The 27,551-nt window shown below is 44.8% G+C and overlaps 1 protein-coding gene across 1 annotated transcript; it reads right to left on the bottom strand.

Annotated features, from left to right (window-relative positions):
* Positions 1-3,388: 3,388 nt before the first annotated feature.
* On the bottom strand, positions 3,389-27,352 carry wdr73 (WD repeat domain 73). The gene is made up of 8 exons (XM_059963572.1): positions 27,219-27,352; positions 24,120-24,187; positions 22,481-22,569; positions 21,224-21,312; positions 19,448-19,515; positions 13,228-13,392; positions 7,730-8,077; positions 3,389-4,955 (listed from the first exon to the last, which is right to left on the bottom strand). Exons 1-8 carry the CDS (start codon positions 27,272-27,274, stop codon positions 4,726-4,728), a joined length of 1,113 nt encoding a protein of 370 aa, XP_059819555.1. The 5' UTR covers positions 27,275-27,352; the 3' UTR covers positions 3,389-4,725.
* Between the last annotated feature and the right edge of the window lie 199 nt (positions 27,353-27,551).

Below are 27,551 nucleotides of genomic sequence, written 5' to 3'. Positions count from 1 at the left end.
ACTGAAGTCCATATAGACAACATCACTGGTTTACCCTCGTCAACCTTCCTAGCAACCTCTTCAAAAAATTCAAATAAAATTTGTCAAACATGACTTTCCACGCACAAATCCATGTTGACTGTTCCTAATCAGACCCTGTCTATCCAGATAATTATATATACCATCTCTAAGAATACTTTCCATTAATTTACCCACCACTGACGTCAAACTGACAGGTCTATAATTGCTAGGTTTACTCTTAGAACCCTTTTTAAACAATGGAACCACATGAGCAATATGCCAATCCTCCGGCACCATCCCCATTTCTAATGACATTTGAAATATTTTTGTCAGAGCCCCTGCTATTTCTACACTAACTTCCGTCAAGGTCCTAGGGAATATCCTGTCAGGACCTGGAGACTTACCCGCTTTTATATTCTTTAAAAGCGCCAGTACTTCCTCTTCTTTAATCATCATAGTTTCCATAACTACCTTACTTGTTTCCCTTACCTTACCCAATTCAATATCCTTCTCCTCAGCGAATACCAATGAAAAGAAATTGTTCAAAATCTCCCCCATCTCTTTTGGCTCCACACATTGCTGTCCACTCTGATTCTCCACTTGACCAATTTTATCCCTCACTATCCTTTTGTTATTAATATAACTAGAAACCCTTTGGATTTATTTTCACCTTACTTGCCAAAGAAACCTCGTATCTTCTTTTAGCTTTTTTAATTTCTTTAAGATTCTTCTTAGATTCTTTGTATTCCTCGAGCACCTCATTTACTCCATGCTGCCTTTATTTACTATAGATCTCTCTTTTTCCAAACCAAGTTTCCAATATCCCTTGAAAACCATGGTGCTCTCAAACTTTTAACCTTTCCTTTCAACCTAACAGGAACATAAATATTCTGTACCCTCAAAATTTCACCTTTAAATGACCTTCATTTCTCTATTACATTCTTCCCATAAAACAAATTGTCCCAATCCACTCCTTCTAAATCCTTTTGCATCTCCTCAAAGTTAGTCTTTCTCCAATCAAAAATCTCAACCCTGGGTCCACTCCTATCCTTCTCCATAATTATACTGAAACTAATGGCCTTGTGATCACTGGACCTGAAGTGCTCCCCAATACATACCTCCGTCACCTGACCTATCTCATTCCCTAACAGGAAATCCAACACTGCCCTTTCTCTAATTGGTACCTCTATGTTTTGCTGAAAAAAACTATCCTGCACACATTTTACAAACTCCAAACCATCCAGCCCTTTTACAGAATGGGCTTCCCAACCTATGTGTGGAAAATTAAAATCTCCCACAATCACAAGCTTGTGCTTACTACAAATATCTGCTATCTCCTTACAAATTTGCTCCTCCAGTTCTCACTCCCCATTGGGTGGTCTATAATACACCCCTATAAGTGTTACTACACCTTTCCCATTCCTCAATTCCACCCAAATAGTCTCCCTAGATGAGCCCTCTAATCTATCCTGCCAAAGCACCACTGTAATATTTTCTCTGACAGGCAACGCAACACCTCCCCCCTTGTCCCTCCGATTCTATCACACCTGAAGCAATGAAATCCAGGAATAATTAGTTTCCAATCACACCCCTCCTGCAACCATGTTTCACTAATAGCTACATCATCATATTTCCAGGTATCAATCCATGCTCTAAGCTCATCCACCATTCTTACAATGCTCCTAGCATTAAAATAAATGCATTTAAGAAATTGTCTACCTCTTATTGTTTATCCCTAACAGTGCGAACAACTTAACCATATAACATTACAGCAAAGAAACAGGCCATCTCAGCCCATAACCCTCCATCCCTTTCCTGCCCATATATTTTAAATGACAAAATCGAACCTGCCTCTATCACTTCTACTGGAACTTTACTATCTTCTTTTTCTTCCTTCTCCCCTACATCTTCAGTCTGAGCACTCCCCTTCTCTATCACCTGCCTATCCTCCCTCACACACTGTCTACAAGCTTTCTCTATTTGTGAACTAACCTCCTCTCTCCTAGACTCTTCAATTTGATTCCCACCCCCCCCCCCAACCCGTTCTAGTTTAAAGTCTCCCCAGTAGCCTTAGTAAATCTCCCCGCCAGGATATTGGTCTCCCTAGGATTCAAGTGCAACCCATCCTTTTTGTACAGGTCACACCTGCCCCAAAAGGGGTCCCAATGATCCAGAAACTTGAATCCCTGCCCCTTGCTCCAATCCGTCAGCCATGCATTTATCCTCCACCTCATTCCATTCCTACTGTCACTGTCGCGTGGAACAGGCAGTAATCCCGAGATTACTACCTTTGTGGTCCTTCTTCTCATTTCCTTTCCTATATTCTGCTTTCAGGACCTCTTCCCTTTTCCTACCTGTGTCGTTGGTACCTATATGTACCACGACCTCTGGCTCCTCACCCTCCCACTTGAGGATATCTTCGACGCTATCAGAAACATCCCAGACCCTGGCACCAGACCTGTTTCTGTTACCATAATATTAGTAACTTTATGGAAGAAACTAATTATCACTTCCTGGAGGTGCGTATGGATTCAATAGAGTAACTGAATTTCCATCTATATTCCCTCTTACCAGAATATACCAGATAAGATGAAAAGAATAGGACCTATCAAGTGTGACAGTGGAAAAGTGTGTATGGAACTGGAGGAAATAGTAGGGATACTTAATGACTACTTTATTTCAGTATTGACTATGGAAGAGGATCTTAGTGATTGTAGTGATGACTTGTAGCAGACTGAAAAGCTTGAGCATTTATTGTCCGTATGCTGACAGCACTACTGTTGTTGGCCAAATCAAAGTTAGTGACAAATCAGCACATAGGAAGGAGAACGAAAATCTGGTTGAATAGTGCCACGACAACAACCTTTCACACATCAGCAAAACCAAAGAACTGATTATCAACTTAAAGATGCTGGAAGACCAGGAGCTCGTCCTCATCAGGGGAACAGAGGTGGAGAAGGTCAGTAACTTTTAATTCCTTGGCTTTATCGTATCAGAAGAACTGTACTAGGACCAGCAAGAACGCCATTTCAAAGAAAGCACAGTAGCACCCTTACTTTCTTAGTATTTTTCAAAGATTTGGCATGTCATCTAAAATGTTGACAAACATCTATAGATGCACAGTGGAGAGTATACTGACTGCCTGGTATGGAAACACCAATGCCTAGGAATGAAAAAACCTACAAAAAAAAAGGTGGATACAGCCCAGTTCAGCATAAGCAAAACCCTCCCCTCTATTGAGCACATTTACATGGAGCACTGGCACAAAAAAAAGCATTCATCATTGGGTAGCCCCAACATCCAGACTAGGCTCTCTTCTAGCCACTGACATCTGGAAGGAACCTCAGGACTCACACCACCAAGTTCAGGAACAGTTATTACCGTCAACTATTTTGAACCAGAATCAGGTTTATTATCACCAGCATGTGAAATTTGTTAAAACGTAGTAGCAACAGTTCAATGCAATACATAATCTAGCATAGATAATACTAATAAATACATTAAAACATAATAAGTAAATCAATTATGTGTAATGAATAGATTATTAAAAGTGTGGAAAAAACAGAAATGTTGTATATTAAAAAGTGAGGTAGTGTTCAAAGCTTCAAAGTCCATTTCGGAATCGGATGGCAGAGGGGAAGAACCTGTTCCTGAATCGCTGAGTTTGTGCCTTCAGGCTTCTGTACCTCCTGCCTGATGGTTACAGTGAGAAAAGGGCATGCCCTGGGTGCTGGGGGTCCTTAATAATGGACGCTGCCTTTCTGAGACACTGCACCCTAAAGGTGTCCTGGATACTTTGTAGGCTAGTACCCAAGATGGAGCTGACTAGATTTACAACCTTCTGCAGCTTTTTACGGTCTTGTGCAGTAGCCCCTCCACACCAGTGATGCAGCCTGTCAGAATGCTCTCCACAATGCAACTATAGAAGTTTTTGAGTGTATTTGTTAACATGCCAAATCACTTCAAACTCCTAATAAAGTATAGCCACTGTCTTGCCTTCTTTATAACTACATCAAAATGCTAGATGATGTCACTCACTTCAACAATGAACTTATTCCACAACCTATGGGCTAACATTCAAGGACTATACACTAATACTCTTAGTATTATTTACTAATTTATTTATTATTAATGTTTATTTACAGTTTGTCTGTTTTTGCATATTGATTGTCAGTCTTTGTGGTTTTCATTGATTTTGTGTTTCTTTGTATTTACTGTGAATCCCTGCAAGATATACGTATATACTTCTTACTTTCAACTATGACAACATACATAAAATGCTGGAGAAACTCAGCAGGTCGGGCAACATCTATAGAGGGCAATAAATGCTTAAGATTTCAGGTGAAGGAGGGACTCAGCCCACATTGTCTGTTTATTTCTCTCCAGAGATGCTGTCCGATCTGCTGACTTTCTCCAGCATTTTGCATTGTTCCTGACTTAGCTGTACATACATGCATAACACGTGGCACACAGGCAAATGGACTCCTGTGCACGCCCTTCCCACAAATGTGCACCCACACACAATACACATTCTGAGCAAAAGGAACCCTGTGAATTTCTCATCCCTCATAAAAATTAAGGTACTCTGGCCTCCAAAGGGAGTAGGGCCACACTGTGACAACTGGCAGCTGATGAAACCTGGACTGTCACCACCAACGACAACCCTTCCACTGACTGCAGCCCAAAGCAGTGAGGTCCAGGAAGGAGCAGAAGACAGCTCAGAGATCAGGTCCCATCCTGAGCCACCCAGTCCCACACGTGCAAAGAGCTGTCATCAGCAGCCGAAAGCAAAACTCGCTCCTTCCAGGGGTGCCAAACATGCATGGTGACCAATGGCGGCACGTGGTCCAGCTCCGCACCCACACTGTGGCCTCGGTGGATGAAGACGGGCTGCACCTGGCGAGGACTTGCAGACCATGAGCCAGCGTCATAGACGTGAACTGTTCCATCGAAACCTGCAAGTGCAGAGATACACAACAATCAACTTGTAACTGGCCTCCCATCCCATCCACCATATCCTTCCTAACCGCGCGGGGGGGGGGGGGGGGGTTTGAGGGTGGGAAGAAACTCTGACACTATGGTCAGAGTTTGCATGTTTCATAAGTTCACAAAGCATAGGAGCAGAATTAAGCCATTCAGCACATCGAGTCTGCTCCACCAATCATGACTGACCTATTATCCCTCTGAACACCATTCCCCGCTTCTCTCCTTAACCTTTGACATCCTGACTAATCAAGAACCTCTCAACCTCTGCTTTAAATATACTTAATGACACAAAGGTTGGGGGTATTGTGGACCCCCAATAGCGTGGAGGGCTGTCAGAGGTTACAGCGGAACATCAATAGGATGCAAAACTGGGCTGAGAAGTGGCAGATGGAGTTCAACCCAGATAAGTGTGAGGTGGTTCATTTTGGTAGGTCAAATATGATTGCAGAATAAGCATTAAGACTCTTGGCAGTGTGGAAGATTGGAGGGATCTTGGGGTCCAAGTTCATAGAATGCTCAAAGCTACTGCGCAGATTGACTGGTTACAAAGACATACGGTGCATTGTCCTTCATCAACATATGGGAGTAAACCATGGCATCTGGGTAAACTCTTAGATAGAGTGGATGTAGAGGATGTTTCCTATAGTGAGGTAGTCTAGAACCAGAGGGCACAGCCTCAGAGTAGAAGCACATCCATTTAACCAGAGGGTGGTGAATCTGGAATCTACAAACAGCTGTAGAAGCCAAGTCATAGACATAGAACATAGAAAACCTACGGCTCAATACATGCCCTCCAGTCCAGAATGCTGTGCTGTACATGTGGGATTGAGTTAAAGAGCCAAGAGATAATGTTGCAGCTATATAGGACCCTGGTCAGACCCCACTTGGAGTACTGTGCTCAGTTCTGGTCGCCTCATTATAGGAAGGTCGTGGAAACCATAGAAAGGGTGCAGAGGAGATTTACAAGGATGTTGCCTAGATTGGGGAGCATGCCTTATGAGAATAGGTTGAATGAACTTGGCCTATTCTCCTTGGAGTGTCAGAGGATAAGAGATGACCTGATAGAGGTGTATAAGATGATGAGGCATTGATCATGTGGATAGTCAGAGGCTTTTTTCCAGGGCTGAAATTGCTAACACAGGAGGGCACAGTTTTAAGGTGCTTGGAAGTAGGTACAGAGGAGATGTCAGAGATAAGTTTTTTTATGCAGAGAATGGTCAGTGTGTGGAATGGGCTGCCGGCGACGGTGGTGGGGGTGGATACAATAGGGTTTTTTAAGAGACTCCTGGACAGGTACACGGAGCTTAGAAAAATAGAGGGCCTAGATAATTTCTAAAGTAAGTACATGTACGGCACAGCATTGTGGGCCGAAGGGCTTGTATTGTGCTGTAGGTTTTCTATGTTCTATGTCTATGACTTGGCTTCTACAGCTGTTAGTAGATTCCAGACTCGCCACTCTCTGGTTAAAGAAATTCCTCATGTATGTTCTAAATGGATGTGCTTCTACTCTGAGGCTGTGCCCTCTGATTCTAGACTACCCCACTATAGGAAACATCCTCTACATCCACTCTATCTGAGAGTTTACCCTGATGCCATGGTTTACTCCCATATGTGACGGGAGGACAGAGAGAAGATAATGACCAGGGTGGGAGAAGTCTTTGATTATGCTGGCTGCTTTACTGATGTAGTGAGAAGTGCAGACAGAGTCCATGAAAAGGAGGTTGGCTCCTGTGATGAACTAAGCTGTGTTCACAACTCCCTGAGGTTTCTTGTGGTCATGGTCAGGCACAGCAGATGCCATACCAAGCCAGGATGCATTGAGACAGAATATATGGTACAATGATAAATATTGGTAAGACCTGACTGAGCCATGCTGAATTTCTTTAGCCCCGAGAAGCTGTTGCATCAGCGTGGCTGAACCAGGTGATGTTCACACCTAAGAACTTGAAGCCCTCTCAAACTCGAAAAGTTGATGTAGACAGGAGCATTTCTGACCACATGCGTCCTCTTGGACTGGGCACTAGACTAAAGGCCAATGAAAGCAAGAAAGACCTTCCCTTGTGTTTATGACCAGCTGCCCAAGGAATCAACCCTGGGCCCTCTGTACTTCTGATTAATTCCATAATTCCTTGAAAGTGGCACACAGGTAGATAGGGTTGTAAACAAAGCTTTTCACACATTGGCCTCCATAAATCGTACTGAGTACAGGAGTTGGGATGTTACGTTGAAGCCTAATTTGGAGTATTATCTGCAGTTATGTTCACCTACCTACAGATGAAAGAGTACAAAGACACTTTACAAGGATGTTGCTTTGCTGGGACTTGAGGACCTGAGTTATAGGGAAAGATTGAATAGTTTGGAACTTTATTCCCTGGAGCATAGGAGAATGTGGAGAGACTTGATAGGGGTAAATAAGATTATGAGGGGTATAGATAGGGTAAATGTAAGCAGGATTTTTCCACTGAGTTTGGGTGAACTAAAGCTAAAGGTCACAGATTAAGGGTGAAACAGAAAATATTTAAGGGAAACCTGACTGGGAACTTCTTATCCCGGAGGGTGGTACAAGTGTGGGGTGATTGCAACATTTAAGACGACTTTGGATATGTACATAGATGGGAGGGGCATGGAGGGCTATTGTCCAGAGACTAGGCAGAATAACCGTTCACAATGAACTACATGGCCTGAAGGGGCTGTTCCTGTGCTACAGCACTCTAGGACTAAGGAACACACAGCACCAACCTACCTGATACTGCCAAGTGCTGAGGTAGTCGCGGTGCCCAGCTCAGGGACAGGTGGTCACTGCAGATCACTGGCCTGGGTATATCCAGCTCTGCTCGCCCCAGAACCTTGCTCAGGTCTCGACAATCAGTCAGCACCACTTCTCCATCCAAGGACAGTCTCCCCACTGCTGAGAAACCAGGTGCCAGTGCCATTGTCCAACAGCTGCTGCCAGAAGGCAGGCCTGAGTGTCCAATCAGACTTGGGGACTGCCGCATGTCAGCCATTCGCAGGCGGCCGTTCATCGAGCAGATGATGAAGGTAGAATGGTCAAGGAACTCCAGCATACTGATTGGTTCATGGTCTTCTGCTCCTGTGGGGAAGGTTAACACTCCCATTAGATGAGACCAAGATACAGATTGGGAGCTGAGTTAGTATTTTCTCTCCGTGCCTCCTGCTGCACACCTTGCCAAACAACTGACGCCTTCCCAATCCCTTCCATGACACATTCCCAAACTGACATCTTCCCAATCCCTCCCAATGCAAGCATTCCCAAACTGACATCTTCCCAATCCCTCCCAATGCACATTCCCAAACTGACATCTTCCCAGTCCCTCCCAATGCAAGCATTCCCAAACTGACATCTTCCCAATCCCTCCCAATGTAAGCATTCCCAAACTGACATCTTCCCAATCCCTCCCAATGCACACATTCCCAAACTGACATCTTCCCAATCCCTCTCAATGCAAACATTCCCAAACTGATATCTTCCCAGTCCCTCCCAATGCAAACATTCCCAAACTGACATCTTCCCAATCCCTCCCAATGCATATTCCCAAACTGACATCTTCCCAATCCCTCCCAATGTACACATTCCCAAACTGACATCTTCCCAGTCCCTCCCAATGCAAACATTCCCAAACTGACATCTTCCCAATCCCTCCCAATGCACACATTCCCAAGCTGACATCTTCCCAATCCCTCCCAATGTACACATTCCCAAACTGACATCTTCCCAGTCCCTCCCAATGCAAACATTCCCAAACTGACATCTTCCCAATCCCTCCCAATGCAAACATTCCCAAACTGACATCTTCCCAATCCCTCTCAATGCAAACATTCCCAAACTGACATCTTCCCAATCCCTCTCAATGCATATTCCCAAACTGACATCTTCCCAAACCCTCCCAATGTACACATTCCCAAACTGACATCTTCCCAATCCCTCTCAATGCAAACATTCCCAAACTGACATCTTCCCAGTCCCTCCCAATGCAAACATTCCCAAACTGACATCTTCCCAATCCCTCCCAATGCACACATTCCCAAGCTGACATCTTCCCAATCCCTCTCAATGCAAACATTCCCAAATTGACATCTTCCCAGTCCCTCCCAATGCAAACATTCCCAAACTGACATCTTCCCAATCCCTCTCAATGCATATTCCCAAACTGACATCTTCCCAATCCCTCCCAATGTACACATTCCCAAACTGACATCTTCCCAATCCCTCTCAATGCAAACATTCCCAAACTGACATCTTCCCAGTCCCTCCCAATGCACGCATTCCCAAACTGACATCTTCCCAATCCCTCTCAATGCAAACATTCCCAAACTGACATCTTCCCAATCCCTCCCAATGCACACATTCCCAAACTGACATCTTCCCAATCCCTCCCAATGCAAACATTCCCAAACTGGCATCTTCCCAATCCCTCCCAATGCACACATCCAAAACTGACATCTTCCCAATCCCTCCCAATCTGACATCTTCCCAATCTCTCCCAATGCACACATCCCAAACTGACATCTTCCCAATCCCTCCCAATGCACATTCCCAAACTGACATCTTCCCAGTCCCTCCCAATGCAAGCATTCCCAAACTGACATCTTCCCAATCCCTCCCAATGTAAGCATTCCCAAACTGACATCTTCCCAATCCCTCCCAATGCACACATTCCCAAACTGACATCTTCCCAATCCCTCTCAATGCAAACATTCCCAAACTGATATCTTCCCAGTCCCTCCCAATGCAAACATTCCCAAACTGACATCTTCCCAATCCCTCCCAATGCATATTCCCAAACTGACATCTTCCCAATCCCTCCCAATGTACACATTCCCAAACTGACATCTTCCCAGTCCCTCCCAATGCAAACATTCCCAAACTGACATCTTCCCAATCCCTCCCAATGCACACATTCCCAAGCTGACATCTTCCCAATCCCTCCCAATGTACACATTCCCAAACTGACATCTTCCCAGTCCCTCCCAATGCAAACATTCCCAAACTGACATCTTCCCAATCCCTCCCAATGCACACATTCCCAAGCTGACATCTTCCCAATCCCTCTCAATGCAAACATTCCCAAACTGACATCTTCCCAGTCCCTCCCAATGCAAACATTCCCAAACTGACATCTTCCCAATCCCTCTCAATGCATATTCCCAAACTGACATCTTCCCAATCCCTCCCAATGTACACATTCCCAAACTGACATCTTCCCAATCCCTCTCAATGCAAACATTCCCAAACTGACATCTTCCCAGTCCCTCCCAATGCACGCATTCCCAAACTGACATCTTCCCAATCCCTCTCAATGCAAACATTCCCAAACTGACATCTTCCCAATCCCTCCCAATGCACACATTCCCAAACTGACATCTTCCCAATCCCTCCCAATGCAAACATTCCCAAACTGGCATCTTCCCAATCCCTCCCAATGCACACATCCAAAACTGACATCTTCCCAATCCCTCCCAATGCAAACATTCCCAAACTGACATCTTCCCAATCCCTCCCAATCTGACATCTTCCCAATCTCTCCCAATGCACACATCCCAAACTGACATCTTCCCAATCCCTCCCAATGCACATTCCCAAACTGACATCTTCCCAGTCCCTCCCAATGCAAGCATTCCCAAACTGACATCTTCCCAATCCCTCCCAATGTAAGCATTCCCAAACTGACATCTTCCCAATCCCTCCCAATGCACACATTCCCAAACTGACATCTTCCCAATCCCTCTCAATGCAAACATTCCCAAACTGATATCTTCCCAGTCCCTCCCAATGCAAACATTCCCAAACTGACATCTTCCCAATCCCTCCCAATGCATATTCCCAAACTGACATCTTCCCAATCCCTCCCAATGTACACATTCCCAAACTGACATCTTCCCAGTCCCTCCCAATGCAAACATTCCCAAACTGACATCTTCCCAATCCACACATTCCCAAGCTGACATCTTCCCAATCCCTCCCAATGTACACATTCCCAAACTGACATCTTCCCAGTCCCTCCCAATGCAAACATTCCCAAACTGACATCTTCCCAATCCCTCCCAATGCACACATTCCCAAGCTGACATCTTCCCAATCCCTCTCAATGCAAACATTCCCAAACTGACATCTTCCCAATCCCTCCCAATGCAAACATTCCCAAACTGACATCTTCCCAATCCCTCCCAATGCAAACATTCCCAAACTGACATCTTCCCAATCCCTCTCAATGCAAACATTCCCAAACTGACATCTTCCCAATCCCTCCCAATGCAAACATTCCCAAACTGGCATCTTCCCAATCCCTCCCAATGCACACATCCAAAACTGACATCTTCCCAATCCCTCCCAATGCAAACATTCCCAAACTGACATCTTCCCAATCCCTCCCAATCTGACATCTTCCCAATCTCTCCCAATGCACACATCCCAAACTGACATCTTCCCAATCCCTCCCAATGCACATTCCCAAACTGACATCTTCCCAGTCCCTCCCAATGCAAGCATTCCCAAACTGACATCTTCCCAATCCCTCCCAATGTAAGCATTCCCAAACTGACATCTTCCCAATCCCTCCCAATGCACACATTCCCAAACTGACATCTTCCCAATCCCTCTCAATGCAAACATTCCCAAACTGATATCTTCCCAGTCCCTCCCAATGCAAACATTCCCAAACTGACATCTTCCCAATCCCTCCCAATGCATATTCCCAAACTGACATCTTCCCAATCCCTCCCAATGTACACATTCCCAAACTGACATCTTCCCAGTCCCTCCCAATGCAAACATTCCCAAACTGACATCTTCCCAATCCCTCCCAATGCACACATTCCCAAGCTGACATCTTCCCAATCCCTCCCAATGTACACATTCCCAAACTGACATCTTCCCAGTCCCTCCCAATGCAAACATTCCCAAACTGACATCTTCCCAATCCCTCCCAATGCACACATTCCCAAGCTGACATCTTCCCAATCCCTCTCAATGCAAACATTCCCAAACTGACATCTTCCCAATCCCTCCCAATGCAAACATTCCCAAACTGACATCTTCCCAATCCCTCTCAATGCAAACATTCCCAAACTGACATCTTCCCAATCCCTCTCAATGCATATTCCCAAACTGACATCTTCCCAAACCCTCCCAATGTACACATTCCCAAACTGACATCTTCCCAATCCCTCTCAATGCAAACATTCCCAAACTGACATCTTCCCAGTCCCTCCCAATGCAAACATTCCCAAACTGACATCTTCCCAATCCCTCCCAATGCACACATTCCCAAGCTGACATCTTCCCAATCCCTCTCAATGCAAACATTCCCAAATTGACATCTTCCCAGTCCCTCCCAATGCAAACATTCCCAAACTGACATCTTCCCAATCCCTCTCAATGCATATTCCCAAACTGACATCTTCCCAATCCCTCCCAATGTACACATTCCCAAACTGACATCTTCCCAATCCCTCTCAATGCAAACATTCCCAAACTGACATCTTCCCAGTCCCTCCCAATGCACGCATTCCCAAACTGACATCTTCCCAATCCCTCTCAATGCAAACATTCCCAAACTGACATCTTCCCAATCCCTCCCAATGCACACATTCCCAAACTGACATCTTCCCAATCCCTCCCAATGCAAACATTCCCAAACTGGCATCTTCCCAATCCCTCCCAATGCACACATCCAAAACTGACATCTTCCCAATCCCTCCCAATGCAAACATTCCCAAACTGACATCTTCCCAATCCCTCCCAATCTGACATCTTCCCAATCTCTCCCAATGCACACATCCCAAACTGACATCTTCCCAAACTCTCCCAATGCACATTCCCAAACCAGCACCATCCCAATCCCTCCCAATGCACACATTCCCAAACCAGCAGCATCACAATCCCTCCCACTTCCTGCTCCCTCTTTTCATTCAGTCAGCTACTGCAACACTGAAAATATTCAGTTCCATTTTCTGTCGTATTACACATTGAACCTCGAGATCTTCTTCTGTACAGAATCACCCACTCTTTTTGCCCAGGAAAGATGGTAAGGAGATAGCACCAGTCATGTTTAACTCTCTACCCCTTTCCCACCTGATCCTTTGCTCACAATGGCCTGAGCTGTTCCAGATCTGCACTTAGTAACTCCCTCCAGAGGGAGGATTGGGCTTCAGTCAGAGGCTCTGCCCCCACCCCTCTCCCTCCACACACCCATCGCTCCTCCAGAGGGAGCATTTGATTACCAGCTCCGGAGAACAGCACCGACTGCGTCTCAATTTCCTGGATGGTGAGGTCACTGGTCGTCGAACTCCAAAGCACCCGGGGGGTTGGAGAGGATGTGACAGAAATCCGTGACCACCCGCCAACCACACTGGAGCATGGAAGTGTGGTCAGCAACGAGATGGCATCTGTCATAGGGAGAAAAGCAGAATTAACATCACAGCCAGGGAACAGAGCACACAAGGAGGCCCTTTGGCCCACTGGGCTGATGCTAGACCTTTCAAAGAAGCTATGGTTTACTCCCACTGGAAAACAACTGAGCAGAAAGAGCTGCAGTAACACACAGAATGCAGAGGAACTCAGTAGGTCTGACAGCAGTCATGAAACGGAATAAACAATGACTCAATTCTATCACTGTAAGGAGTCTGAACCTTCTCCCCATGACCACATGGGTTTCCTCACACATGAAAGATGTACTAGTTAAGGTTAGTGAGTTTTGGACATGTTACATTGGCGCCAGTAGCATGGGACACTTACGAGCTGTCCCCAGCACATCCTGATGCAAACAACGCATTTCACTACGCTCCAAAGTTCAAAGTAAATTTACTATCAAATTAAGTATATGTCAGCACATCCAATCCTAAGATTCATTTGTGTTTCGGTGTACATGTGGCAAATAAAGCTAATCATTATCAGCTTTATTTTTCCACTGTGTAGGTAGGTCCTGGCCTGGTTCACCCATTCACACACGTATGAGTTGAAGACCACATGACACAGGAGCAGAATTAGGCCACTTGGCCATCTTGTCTGCTCTGCCATTCAATCATGGCTGATTATAATCCCTCTCAATCCCATTCTCCTGCCTTTTTCCCATAACCTTTGATGCCCATACTGCTTTAAATATACCCAATGAGCTGGCCTCCACAGCCCTCTGTGGTAATAAAAACCACAGAGTCACCACTCTCTAGCCAAAGAAATTTCTCCTCGTCTGTTTTATATCTCCCTTCCTCTATTCTGAGGTTGTGTCCTCTGGTCCTAGACACAATTTGATCCCCTCCACATCCACTCTATCTAGGCCTTTCAACTTTTGACAGGTTTCAATGAGATTTCCCCCTCATTCTTCTAAACTCCAGTGAGCACAGGCCCAGAGCTATCAACTGCTCCTCTTACGCTACCCTTTCATTCCTGGAATGATTCTTGCAGACCTTCTCTGGACCCTCTCCAAGGCCAGAACATCTTGTGTTCAATTCTGGTCACCTCATTATAGGAAGGATGTGGAAGCTATGGAGAGGGTGCAGAGGAGGTTTACCAGGATGTTGCCTGGTTTGGAGAACAAGTCATATGAAGCAACGTTAGCAGAGCTGGGACTTTTTTTCTTCGGAGCGAGGAAGAATGAGAGGGGACTTGAGAGAGGTCTACAAGATTATGAGAGGCATAGATAGGGTGGATAGTCAGTACCTGTTTCCCAGGGCACCAATACCAAACACCAGAGGGCAGATGTACAAAATTAAGGGAGGGAAGTTTAGGGGAGACATCAGGCGTAAGTTTTTTTACACAGAGGGTTGTGGGTGCCTGGAATGACTTGCCAGGGATGGTGGTGGAGGCTAAAACATTAGGGGTATTCAAGAGCCTCTTGGACAGGCACATGGATGAAAGAAAAATGGAGGGTTATGGGTAGTGTGGGTTTAGTACTTTTTTTTAAGGATTATATGGGTCGGCACAACATGGAGGGCTGAAGGGCCTGTACTGTGCTATAGTGTTCTATGGTTCTATCTTTTCTTAGATAAGGGGTCAAAACTGCTCAGAATACTCCTTGTGCAGTCTGAGTAATGTCTTATAAAGCCTCAGCATTACATCCTTGCTCTTATATTCTAGTCTGCTCGAAAATGAATGCTAACATTGTATCTGCCTTCCTCACTACCGACTCAACCTGCAGGTTAACCTTTAGGGTACCCTGTACAAAGACTCCCAAGTCCCTTTGCACCTCTGATTTTTAGAATTTCTCCCTGTTTGGAAAATAGCAATAGAAAATCTTTATTCCTTCTACCAAAATGCATGACCTATACTATATTCCATCTGCCACTTCTTTGCCCATTCCCCAGTCTAAGTCCATCTGCATACTCCCTGCTTCCTCAACACTACCTGCTCCTCTATCAACCTTCATATTTTCCACAAACTTGACCACAAAACAATTAATTCCATCATCCAAATTAGTGACATATAACATGAAAAAACACAGTTGCAGTATTGACTAGTATTGCAGTATTGACTAGAACACTAGTATTCTGCAGCTAATAAGTACCCCTTTATTCCCACTCTTTGCCTCCTGCTGTCAACCAATCTTCTATCCATGCCGGTATCTTTCCTGTAATATCACAGGCTTTTTATTTTGTTAAGCACCCTCAGTTGCGGCACCTTGTCAAAGGCCTTCCGAAAATCCAAATGAATAACATCCACTGACTCTCCTTTGTCTCTCCTGCCGATATTTCCTCAAAGAATTCTAACAGATTTGTCAGACAAGATATCCCCTTTAGGAAACCATGCTGACTTTGGCCTACTTTATCATGTGCCTCCAAGTACCTGTTAATAATAAACAAAAGAAAGTCAGCAGATGTTGAAGATCCAGATCAACAGACACAAAATGCTGGAGGAACTCAGCAGGTCAGGCAAATGAATAAACTGTCAACATATCGAGTGAGACCCTTCTTCAGGACTTTCCAACACCTTCGCAACCACTAAAGCCAGGTTAACTAACCTATAATTTCTTTTCTTCTGCCTCTCTCCCATCTTAAAGAGTGGAGGACATTTTCCAGTCCTCCAGAACCATTCCAGGGTTTTCTGGTGACGTCATCGTCGAGAATGGCAGCTTAAGTCACTAGCTCTTCCGGAAAAACACGTATTAAGCCCCATTAACCCGTCAAATATATTTTTCAAAAAATATTTGAACTGAAAAGAGGGGCAAGAATGGGGAGAAGAAATGGAAGTTAAAAAGCGACACTGCGGAGCCTGGGTCCGAGAGGAGTGCAGCGAGTGGCTCTGCGACCTGACCACGTGTGAGCGAGGCGGCTGCTGGGCCTCGCTCAGTCGAAGCGGCGAATATCTTCGAACTGCTGAAAGAAATAATGGAGGTCCAGAAAGATATGAAGCAGCAGCTCCATGATATTAAGGCAGAGCTCGCCAGCATTAATCAAAAAATAGCGGTAGCAGAGACTCGCATTGAGAAGGTGGAAGATCGCGTTCAAAACGTGGAACAGATACTGAGCAAGACAATAAAAATAATACATCACCAAGAAGGAAAACTGCTTGACCTGGAGGGAAGATCACGGCGGAAAAATATCAGAATCTACAACGTTCCCGAAGGAGCGGAGGGCTCATCTATGACTGAGTTTGTCGGAAAGTTACTGCGGGATGCGCTGGATCTTCCCTCGACTATGGAGCTGGAAGTCGAAAGAGCCCACCGCGTGTTAGTCCCAAAACCTACCCAGGATAGAAAGCCACACTCAATAATTAAATTCCAAGGCGGAGATTCTACACAGGGCCTGAGGTAAGAAGAGAGTGTTTTTAGAGGATAAATCAAGGTATATTTGGCAGAGTAAAAGGCCTAGAGTTTGTCTCAAAACTTTGCAATTAGCAAAGGAAAAGGGGAGATGGGGCTTGCCTTCTCTTAGAGATTATTATTTTGCAGCACAGTTGAGAGCTGTGATATGTTGGTGCAACCCACCATATGATGCTCAATGGAAAAACATTGAGGAGCGGGTACTTCCCATCCCCATTCAAGCAATTTTGGCTGATAACAACCTGCAAAGATACATAAATACTATTGATAACCCATGGGTGAAATTGACTCTTAAAATATGGAAAACCACTATAAAAGAATATAATCTAGAGGGAGATATTGCAATTCTTAAATGGTGTGCATATGACTCTGATTTTACGCCAAATAAACTGGATGCTAGATTTAAGGACTGGACAGCTAAAGGAATAACAGTTCTTTGCAACATAATAAAAGAAGGAACACTGTTCAGTTTTGAAATGCTTAAAGAGAAACACTTATTAGAAAAACAAGATTTTTATCGGTATTTACAGATGTGACAATATGTTAATAAGACGCTTAAAAATGTAACCAGGGCAAATACATGCTTGATAGAGCTCTTTAGAAAAGCAAATAATTCAGATAATGGTAGTAGAATCATTTAAAGCATGTATAAGGGGTTGTCAAATCTTAAAAACACATTCAACTTCATACATTCAAACAAAATGGGAGAAGGAAGGAGGGATAATTATATCTGAGGAAGAATGGACAACAATATGGACGTATCAATGGAAGTGTACCAATTCACAGAAATGGAGGGAGTTCGGATGGAAAAACTTGATAAGATATTTTATTACACCCTCTTCAGAAATCCCATGATGATAGTAACCTCCCTGTTTGCTGGAGAAATTGTGGAAATCAAAATGCAAATCATTATCATATTTTTTGGGACTGCCCTGTTATCAAAAACTATTGGAGGGGGATACACAATGCCCTACAAGACATCTTTAAATGTGAAATACCCTTGGAGAGTAAGACCATATATTTTGGATATATACCTCTAGAATGGTTGAAAAGAGATAAATATTTAATGAATATACTGTTGGTGGCTGGTAAAAAGACTCTTACTAGGAAATGGTTATCACAGGAGAGCCCAACTTTAAATACAGGGATGGAAATTACAATGGACATTTACAAAATGGAGAAGATAACAGCATCTATTAATCATAAGCTGGAACAATTTGATTCATACCGGGAAAAATGGTTTAACTACATAATGCCTCATAGGCTTGATTTTATTCTCACAAATCAATTAATCTGTTGTAAAAAAAGATCACTCCCTACTTGTACATAGTTCTTTCCTTTTGCTTGTTTTTTTCTTTCCACTCTTTTCTATAAGTGTATACCTCAGATAAATACTATGTGGAGATTTGTGATATATATGATTATATGATATATATGTACAATGTCTGAAATACATCTTATGAAAATGTTTGTTTGATGAACTTCAATAAAAAAAATTACAAAAAAAAGAACCATTCCTAATGTCATGATTCTTGGAAGAAATACCATCTGCCATTCCACTACCCACTTTCCTGGTTGATCAGTATCTTGCTACTGTTACGAATGAGGAGCCACTCTGATGGGCAGAAGGGTGCAAAGTCGCCCCCCCCCCCTTTTTGAGAATCGCAAAATCGCTACTATTTCGGGTCTGATATCAAGGAAATGAGAGAGAGACAACGCAGAGATACACAAAAGTGGAATGGCTCCTCCTAACAAAAGTGGAACAGAACCACTGATTACTGCTACTGTCTCTTGGAGAAGGAACTGTGTATTGAGTACTGTTCTATTCATTGAAACCCCTCAGGGGGCAACCAGAGGGGTCTGGTTGACGGGTTGCATCATCAAAAACCTGATTGATACCTGAGACCCCGTGAGTGGGGATAAAAGTAGGGTCTGGGGAAACACCCCTCAGACGCATCAGGAGAGACGCTACGAGACCGGTGGGGGCTTGTGTGTGTGTCCACCCTTGCCTGGGTGACGAGTCCACCACGGAACAGTCCAGCTAAAGGACAGAGGGGTTATACGTGAATGGCCACAACAACGACGCATCAATGGATCAAGATCGTAAAGGAAAGTCGGCAAGTCAATAGCTGTTACTGCTTTCTCTCTCTCTCTCCCCCCAACAATTGCAACACCGCGACCAACAACTACTACAGCCTGCATGAACTGAACTGAACTTTATATTTCCATCGGACAATTCATTATCCCCTAGACAACGATAGAGCTTATTTCTTATTGATTATTATTATACCCGCACTTTTCGGTTTAGTATTGATAACGTATATTATCTGTAAATTTGCATTGATATTTTTGTGTATTTTTACTAATAAATACTGTTAAAAATAGTATCATCAGACTTCAACGGATACTCCTATTTTTGCTGGTAAGACACCCAGTTACGGGGTTCATAACAGAGGCAACTTTTTCCACTGTACCCAGATTCATTTAATTCAGAGTTTAAAAAGCATTCCTCTGACTGGAACTTAAGCCAAGACAATGGAGTGAATAGAACCCAGAACAATACAATATAGGCCCTTCAGACCATGACCCTTTTCCACAATCAGTCTAATGCTTCCCTCCCACCGCTCTCAGTCAGTGAGCACGTCACTCCTAGGCGCAGACCCGCAACCAGAGCCCCACTCACTCACCACTGTCATCGGTTGCCAGTTGCCAGACCTGCAGCGAGGGGTCCGGGGGGCCACTGCTCACCAGCAGGCTGTGGGCAGAGTTACAGGGCAGCTCAGTAACAACTTCATGATCAAGATTGTTTAATGTCATTTCCACAACACACGTGTAAAGAAGAACAAAATAGTTGTTACTCCAGATCTGATGCAGCACAAAAAAAACAAAGATGAAGAACATAATAAAAATTACAATAAATAAATACATTAGAAAACTTATATACATAGATTGAATGCACGTCCATAAAGTCTGTCATAAGGTAACTGACAGGAAATTATATAATGTAGTGGTACAGGGTTGTTGATCAGCCTTACTGCTTGGGAATGTAAGCAACACACACAAAATCCTGACGAAGGGTCTCAGCCCGAAACGTCAACAGTGCTTCTATAGATGCTGCCTAGTCTGCTGCGTTCCACCAGCATTTTGTGTGTGTTGCTTGAATTTCCAGCATCTGCAGATTTCCTCGTGTTTGCTTGGGAATTAACTATTTTTGAATCTAGTAGTCCTGGTGTGGATGCTACATAGCCTCCTCCCTGACTGAGTGGAACAAACAGTCCACAAGCAGGGTGAGGGGGAATCTGTCATGATGTTACTGGCCCTTTACTGACACCTTTCTATAGCTACAGTGGCATGCAAAAGTTTGGGCACCCCTGGTCAAAATTTCTGTTACTGTGAATACTTGCCAAAGGGGATGTTACTAAGTACTGACCATGCAGGGTGCCCAAACTTTTGCTTTGGGCCCTTTTCCCTTTCTGTTATTTTGAAACTGTAAAAGATGGAAATTTTTTTATAAGTAATCTTGCTTAAAATATTAAAGAAATGTGTCATCTTTAACTTTATGCCTTTTGGAAATCAGGTCATCCTTTACTCACTTAGCAATGAACAGTAAAGTACATCCTTGATGGTGGTTAGGCTGGTACTGTTGATGCAGTGGACAGTTTTGAATATTCATTGTAGAGCCTTCCTCTACACCGCAATGGAGCTCCACCACCTCCTTACCCGAGTTCCCTGAACTCAGGTTGTGCTCTTCATCATTACTTGCCCGCACCCCATGCTTGACCAGGCAACACGGTGGCATGAGCTTCCTCTGGGTGCTCCAATTTCCTGTCGCATTACAAAGAATTAGAAGAAAAGAGAAGAAAATGGGAAGAGAGGCAGCAACAACCAAAGCCCAATCTGCCATTTGGAACTACCTGTGCTGAATGTGGAAGAACTTTCAAAGCCAAGATTGGACTCATAAGCCAGTTGAGAACCCATAAATAGATCAACAGAACGAAGACCATCATCCTTGACCTCAAGAGAAAGCCACGACGACGACTTGTGTATTTATACTGAATGTGTTTATTATTGTGTTCTTTATCTTTTTGTGTTGTTTTCAGGCTGCATCAGATCCGGAGTAACAATTATTTTGTTCTCCTTCACCCAGTTGTGGGCACCAGAAGCACTGTGGTGGTTATTGATGCAAACAATACATTTCACTGCAGGTCTTAATGTACATTGTCAGAAAGTTTTTTTTTCATCTGTAGTATTCCGACCTGTCACATGGGAGACTACAGTTCATTTCCCCAACACGGAGATGTTTACTAATGAGAGTCCAAGTGCCCTGTTTGTAAGTTTTATTGCCTGTCAGATGGAACAGAGCAGAGCAGAATTAAGCCATTTGGCTCATCAAGTGTCCTCTGCCTGATTTACCATCCCACAGGGTGTGAGGGAACTTGGCAGGCACTGAGACGTTAACATACCTAGTCCTTGCAACATGCTTCAACTGGTAAACAGGCCTCTGGGAGAATCCGCCACGCTCCACGTGGAAATCTCTTTCGGGGCAAAGTCCCTGCAGGAATGGGAGAGAGTCACATCATCCTGATATACCCACTGTGGTCTGGAGACTCCAAACCCACCCCTCACCTCCGCACACTCAACCACCTCTTTTCTCTTCGGAATAGAGGAGGACAAGAGGTGAATTAATAGCAGTGTAGCAGGTACTCCAGTGGACAAACAGAGCAGAAATGAGGATGCATACCAGGGGTAATTATTTTTTGTTACAGAGACGGGTGGTGCATGAAATGCCCTAACAGCAGGGTAGTCGAGGCAGATTCACTAAGGACATCTAAAGGACTCGTGAATAGGCATGTAGATTTCAGAAAATGGAGGTGGGTGTGAGAGGGAAGGGTTAAATTGATCTTAACAGTAAGTTAAAAGGATCAGCACAACATTGTGAGCTGAAGAGTCTGGACTTGCTGTGGTATTTTTACAAGGCTGTTGCCTGGATTGGGGAGCATGCCTTATGAGAATAGGTTGAGTGAACTCCTTGGAGTAAAGGAGGATGAGAGCTGACCTGATAGAGTTGTATAAGATGATGAGAGGCATTGATCATGCAGATAGTCAGAGGCTTTTTCCCAGGGCTGAAATGGTTGCCACAAGGGGACACAGGTTTAAGGTGCTGGGGAGGAGGTACAGAGGAGATGTCAGGGGTAAGTTTTTTACTCAGAAAGTGGTGAGTGTGTGGAATGGGCTGCCAGCAACGGTGGTGGAGGCAGATACGATAGGGTCTTTTAAGAGACTCATGGAAAGGTACATGGAGCTTAGAAAAATAGAGGGCTGTGGGTAACCCTAGTAATTTCTAAGGTAGGGACATGTTTGGTACAACTTTGTGGGCCAAAGGGCCTGTATTGTGCTGTAGGTTTTCTATGTTTCTATCACAATGTTGACAATAGTCCATTCCATTTTCTGTCTCATTGCACATTCAGCCTATAATAATGTGTGGTCCCAAAACAGTGAGGAACCTCTGGGAAGATGTGTTTGGGCATTATCCTGTGAATGATTTCAACCTTCACTGCCCCAACCATCGGCTGTCATGCAGGGCAGTAGTGAGTGGCCACAATGTACAGACTGCTTGACAATTAACTATCACTCTTGACATTCACCCATCCCACCTGCCCTCTAACAGACCAAACCCTCAATAACAGCAACTCTCTCCAGGGAATCCCCACTCCTCTCACCTGCTTGTCTTTAGCCGAGAGTTTCTGAGGGAGAGAGAGCTCCTGAATTTCATTGTTCCTCACAGCACTGTAGCCAGCGACACAGATACCTGACAGATAGAGACAGTCAGATCAATGCTATAGAAGCCTCCAAAATCAGTTACTTCCCCTCCAGTCACCCTCCCACACACACTCCAACTGCTTCTCTACCTCAATTTGCTCTGCATATATTTGCCTCTTTCCCTGCCGTAACAGCCTATGGGACATGTACAGCATATACAAGGCCACAGTTCTCTGTGGGTGCTGCATCCTAGTTTATCATACACAAGCCAGGGCAGTACAATATGGAGAGCAAGCTGTTGCCCATGCAGCAAGCTCCTCTCCATGCAGCTGATGAAAACAAAGGAACAGCACAGACCGAGAGTTGCCAGTCAGTGTTGAATTCAACGTAGGACTGCCTTAGGAACACCAGCTCCAGATCTTTTCCCCCCTCGGGGTTTATTCCCAAAACCTTTCCCATGAGTGGGTATAGCTACAAGGCAGCTGACGTTTGAGATCAGATTTTTCCTTCTCCTCGATTAGCTGCCAGCCATGGCTGATGAACCCCATCTGCCAGAAGTGAGTGGTTTTAAGGCATCAGTAACCTGCAATTCCCCTTTCTCCTGTCAGTGAAACGGTTCTGCTGGGCTTAGTAGCTGAGCCACATGTGAAGGCCAGGAGCTGGACTTGGTTGTCAGAGGCTATTTGAGATGCACGCCATTGGGAGAATTCAATGGGTAGTGGAAGCTTATCCTCACTACCTCCCCCAGCTATGACAACCTTAAGGAACCAATGGGACAAATATGTACAGTATGTGGATGGCAAATAGACAAACGGTAGAGAGGAAAGGGGGAAGAGTACCTCAGAGCCTAACGCCAAAGTTGCTGAAAATCTGAAATAGAAAATAATTTCACAGAACAGAAAAACAAAAAGAAAATTTTAAAATTTGAATACTTCAGGTTAGTGTAACACTATTATAGCGCCAGTGACCCAGGTTCAATTCCTGCCACTGTCTGTAAGGAGCTTGTATAATTCTCCCTGTTACTGTGTGCGCTTCTTCCAGGTGCCCCAGTTTCCCCTCACCTCCCAAAGATGTACAGAACAGATCAGAAGGTTAATTGGTCACAGGTGTAATGGGCGGTACGGGCTCATTGGTCGAGAAGGACCTTTTACTGTGTGGTATCTCTAAAATGAATAAATTAATGACATTGAACACAGAGACATGGATACCAGAAGAGGTGACCAAAGGAATCAATGCGGCAGGAAAACACCTGACACAAAACTGATCCACTATTCATTTAGACACCTTTCCAGCACATAACCAAATAAACGATCAAAAACAAGCTGAAAAAGTTGGAAATACAATACAAAAACAAACAAAACAATCAAGTCAGTAAGTCAGACCAGAGGAGACAAACAGGGCAGCACAGTGGTGCAGTGCTTCGTGCAATCGTTTAACAGTGGAGAAAAACCAGTTCTGGGAAAGCGTCCATACTCCTTATAGACAGAGGCGAGGCTGAGCCCGGATCACTGCCGCTGTACAGTGTTACACTAACTGCTGCTGCTAAAAATGCAAATACGTGCACAGACGCAAAGGGACAAAGCACAAAACTCATCATACTTCTGTCCTGAATCCACTCCAGAACCCGTGTTGGTTCCTGCAGTTCAAACACGTGAAGGTCATTGTACCTGAAACAGACAGAGGGAACATGGTGGAATGTGATTTGGTGTGGCTCACCGAGGACATTTGGTTCATCGATACTGGTTCCCAGAAGAGCAACATTGACAGTCCCTTTCCCCTGTAAACTACATCCTGTTAAGAAGGGATCCGGTGTTTAATCAATGATGTTGAGAGTTTTCTGATGGTTACACCACCGTCCGGTACGGAGGCTCCAATGCATGAAGGTTGTAACTAAGCCAGCTCCATCATGCACACAATCCTCCCTGCCAGAAGACAGTTTCAAAAGGCAGCATCCATCAAAAAGGACCTTTGCCACCCAGTACAGTCTCTCTTCTCATTAACAGTATCAGGGAGGAGGTACAGGAGCCTGAAAATGCACACTCAACATTTCAGAAACAGGTTCTTTCCCTCCGCCATCAGATTTCTGAACAGTTCATGAACACAAGAACACTACCTCACCATTTATCTTTTACACAATTTACTTCTGTAATTTAATCTAACTTTCTGTCTAGTCTCTACCACTGCTGCAAAACAATAAATTTCATAATGTAAACCTAATTCTGATCTTGCATCTGCCTATATAAAATATATTAACACAAGAGATTCTACGGATGCTGGAAATCCAAGCAACACACACGAAATGCTGGAGGAACTCAGTAGGCCAGACAGCGTCTATGGAAAAAAGTACAGTCAATGTTTCCAGCCAAAACTTGCCTGGCCTGCTGAGTTCCAGCATTTTGTGTGTGTTGCACAAAAGGTAAGTTGTTGACAAGTGTGACTTCTTTAATACAATAAAATACCTCCACCCTTCACAGAGCAGATATTTGAAAATAAGCACATGACTCATCGAGGCACATTAGGCTTATGGCTCAAGTGGTGGGAAAGGGATCAGTCATGCTGCTAGCTCACAACGCCAGGACCCAGGCGCTGGCTCTGTCATCTTGTCCATCAGTCCTACTGGGGCAGAGGCCTTCAACAGCAGCTTGCCAGAATCGTCTGTTTTCATACGTTTGAATATCCTTCCTCTCCCAGGGATGCTTCTGTTGGCATTTCTGTAGCTCGGGGATTTTATGGAATGGGGATGCTAGCCCTATGTCCAAACCGCCTCCTTTAGCAGTCGGGCTTAAGACCATCCATGGCAGAGCTGTTGTCTGCAGATGGGTTTTCCTGGATGTTCCTGTTTCCATCCACATCTCAAAATATTGCCATTGATTGATTATTGTCACATCAAGTCAAGTTTATTGTCATTTCAACCATAAACTGCTGGTACAGTACACAGTAAAAACGAAACAACGCTCCTCCAGGACCCTGGTGCTACATGAAATGACACAAAACTACACTGGACTATGTGAGACAGCACAAGTCTACACTAGCCTACGTAAAACAACATAAAAACTGCACTAGACTACAGACCTACACAGGACTACATAAAGTGCACAAAACAGTGCAAGGCAGTACAATAATTAATAAACAAGACAATAGGCACAGTAGAGGACAAATTACAATGTAATAATAAATGATGTAGATGTCAGTCTAGACTCTGGGTATTGAGGAGTCTGATGGCTTGGGGAAAGAAACTCTTGCACAGCCTGAATGCTTCAGTACCTTTTGCCAGATGGCAGGAGGGAGAAGAGTTTGTGTGAGGGGTGTGTGGGGTCCTTCACAATACTGTTAACTTTGCAGGTGCAGTGTGTGGTGTACATCTCTGTAATAGCAGGAAGAGAGACCCTGATGATCTTCTCAGCTGACCTCACTATCCGCTGCAGGGTCTTGCGATCCAAGACGGTGCAATTCCTGAACCAGGCAGTGATGCAGCTGCTCAGGATGCTCTCGATACATCCTCTGTAGAATGTGGTGAGGATGGGGGTGGGAGATGGACTTTTCTCAGCCTTCGCAGGAAGTAGAGACGCTGCTGGGCTTTCTTGGCTATGGAGCTGGTGTTGCAGGTCCAGGTGAGATTCTCCACCAGGTGAACCAAGAAATTTGGTGCTCTTAACGATCTCAATGGAGGAGCCGTCAATGTTCAGCGGAGAGTGGTTGCTCCATATTCTTCTGAAGTCAACAGCCATCTCTTTTGTTTTGTTCACATTCAGAGACAGGTTGTTGGCTCTGCACCAGTCTGTTAATCGCTGCACTGTCGTGTCATCGACGAACTTGATGATGTGATTTGAGCTGTCTATTGCTGCACAGTCGTGTGTCAGCAGTGCTCCTGATCCAGGCTGACTGAGTCGGGAAGTCTAGGATCCAGTTGCAGAGGGAGGTGTTCAGGCCCAGTAGTTTCAGCTTTCCAGTCAGATGCTGAGGAATGATTGTATTGAATGCTGAACTGAAGTCTATGAACAGCATTCGAACGCAAGTGTCTTTTTTGTCCAGGTGGCAATAGCGTCGTCTGTTGAGCGGTTGGGACAGTATACGAACTGCAGGAGGTTCAGTGAGGGGGGCAGCAAGGTCACGTAATCTGAACAGTGAACAGTTTGTTTTGCACACTGTTCATACAGATCAAATCACTGCACATTGCACTGAGGTAGAACAAAAGCAGGCTGGTCAGTTAATCAGTCCCTGTAAATTGCCCCCAGTGCACAGAGTGGTAAATTTTGGATTACCCTGTCACTAACTGTCCAGAATGGAAATCCCTCTACCAGATCCGATCCATCCACAAAGTTGAAGTCCCTCGTCCCTGGAATCGTTTTGGGAAACATCTGCTCTACTATCTCCAAGGGTCAGATCTTACCGCACCGTGTGGGTTGTATCCAGGGCACCCAGTGGCCCCACTCCTAACCGCAACCTGGAGTATTGGGCACCCAGTACCCCCTCCCCTATTAGCACATCGGTTTCCAGTGCACCATCTCCCCCACCACCAACTATATCACGGAGTCTTTGGCACCTAGTTACCACCCCTCCCCATATATATATATATACACACACACACACACCCATATCACGGGATCCCGACATTCTTTCCCACCAGCGTTTTTACAGCCAAGTAGACACCCGGAGGCCATTCTGTCTTCTCGGCCTGCTGCTAACCCACTCACTTACCGCCGCAGCGTCTCCACCATCCACGCATCCCAGTCGCTCTCTTCCGGCTCCGCCATTACTCGCGTCTCCACGGCAACGCCGTCCGCCACGCTCTGACGTCACATCCTCCCTCTCCACTCGGCGTCCCGCACCTTCTCGCCGCCCGACAACACCCTCGGCCGTGTCACGTGACCGGCGGGCTTTGTTTTCCAGTGTCTTTAACGTGCATACAGTTTCCGCAAGTTGTTGTTTCCATCCCATCACCGCGAGTATAATGTTGTGCGGAATCCGTAATGTAGACATCCGAGGAGACGGAGTTGCCAGCTAACCAATAGGAAGGGAGGAGCCGCCGCT

Source organism: Hypanus sabinus, chromosome 3, assembly GCF_030144855.1.
Source record: "Hypanus sabinus isolate sHypSab1 chromosome 3, sHypSab1.hap1, whole genome shotgun sequence".
In the NCBI taxonomy this organism is placed as follows: domain Eukaryota; kingdom Metazoa; phylum Chordata; class Chondrichthyes; order Myliobatiformes; family Dasyatidae; genus Hypanus; species Hypanus sabinus.
This window is presented reverse-complemented; position numbering and strand designations above follow the sequence as displayed.

What these genes read in the sequence shown, in the direction of transcription:
- wdr73 (XM_059963572.1), bottom strand. Translation starts at nt 27,274, where the DNA reads ATGGCGGAGCCGGAAGAGAGCGACTGGGATGCGTGGATGGTGGAGACG. An exon ending in GGAGTGGATTCAGGACAGAA is followed by an intron (nt 22,570 to 24,119) that starts GTATGATGAGTT and finishes TCTATCTGTCAG; the next exon opens with GTATCTGTGTCGCTGGCTAC. An exon ending in ACTGGCAACCGATGACAGTG is followed by an intron (nt 13,393 to 19,447) that starts GTGAGTGAGTGG and finishes TCCCTATGACAG; the next exon opens with ATGCCATCTCGTTGCTGACC.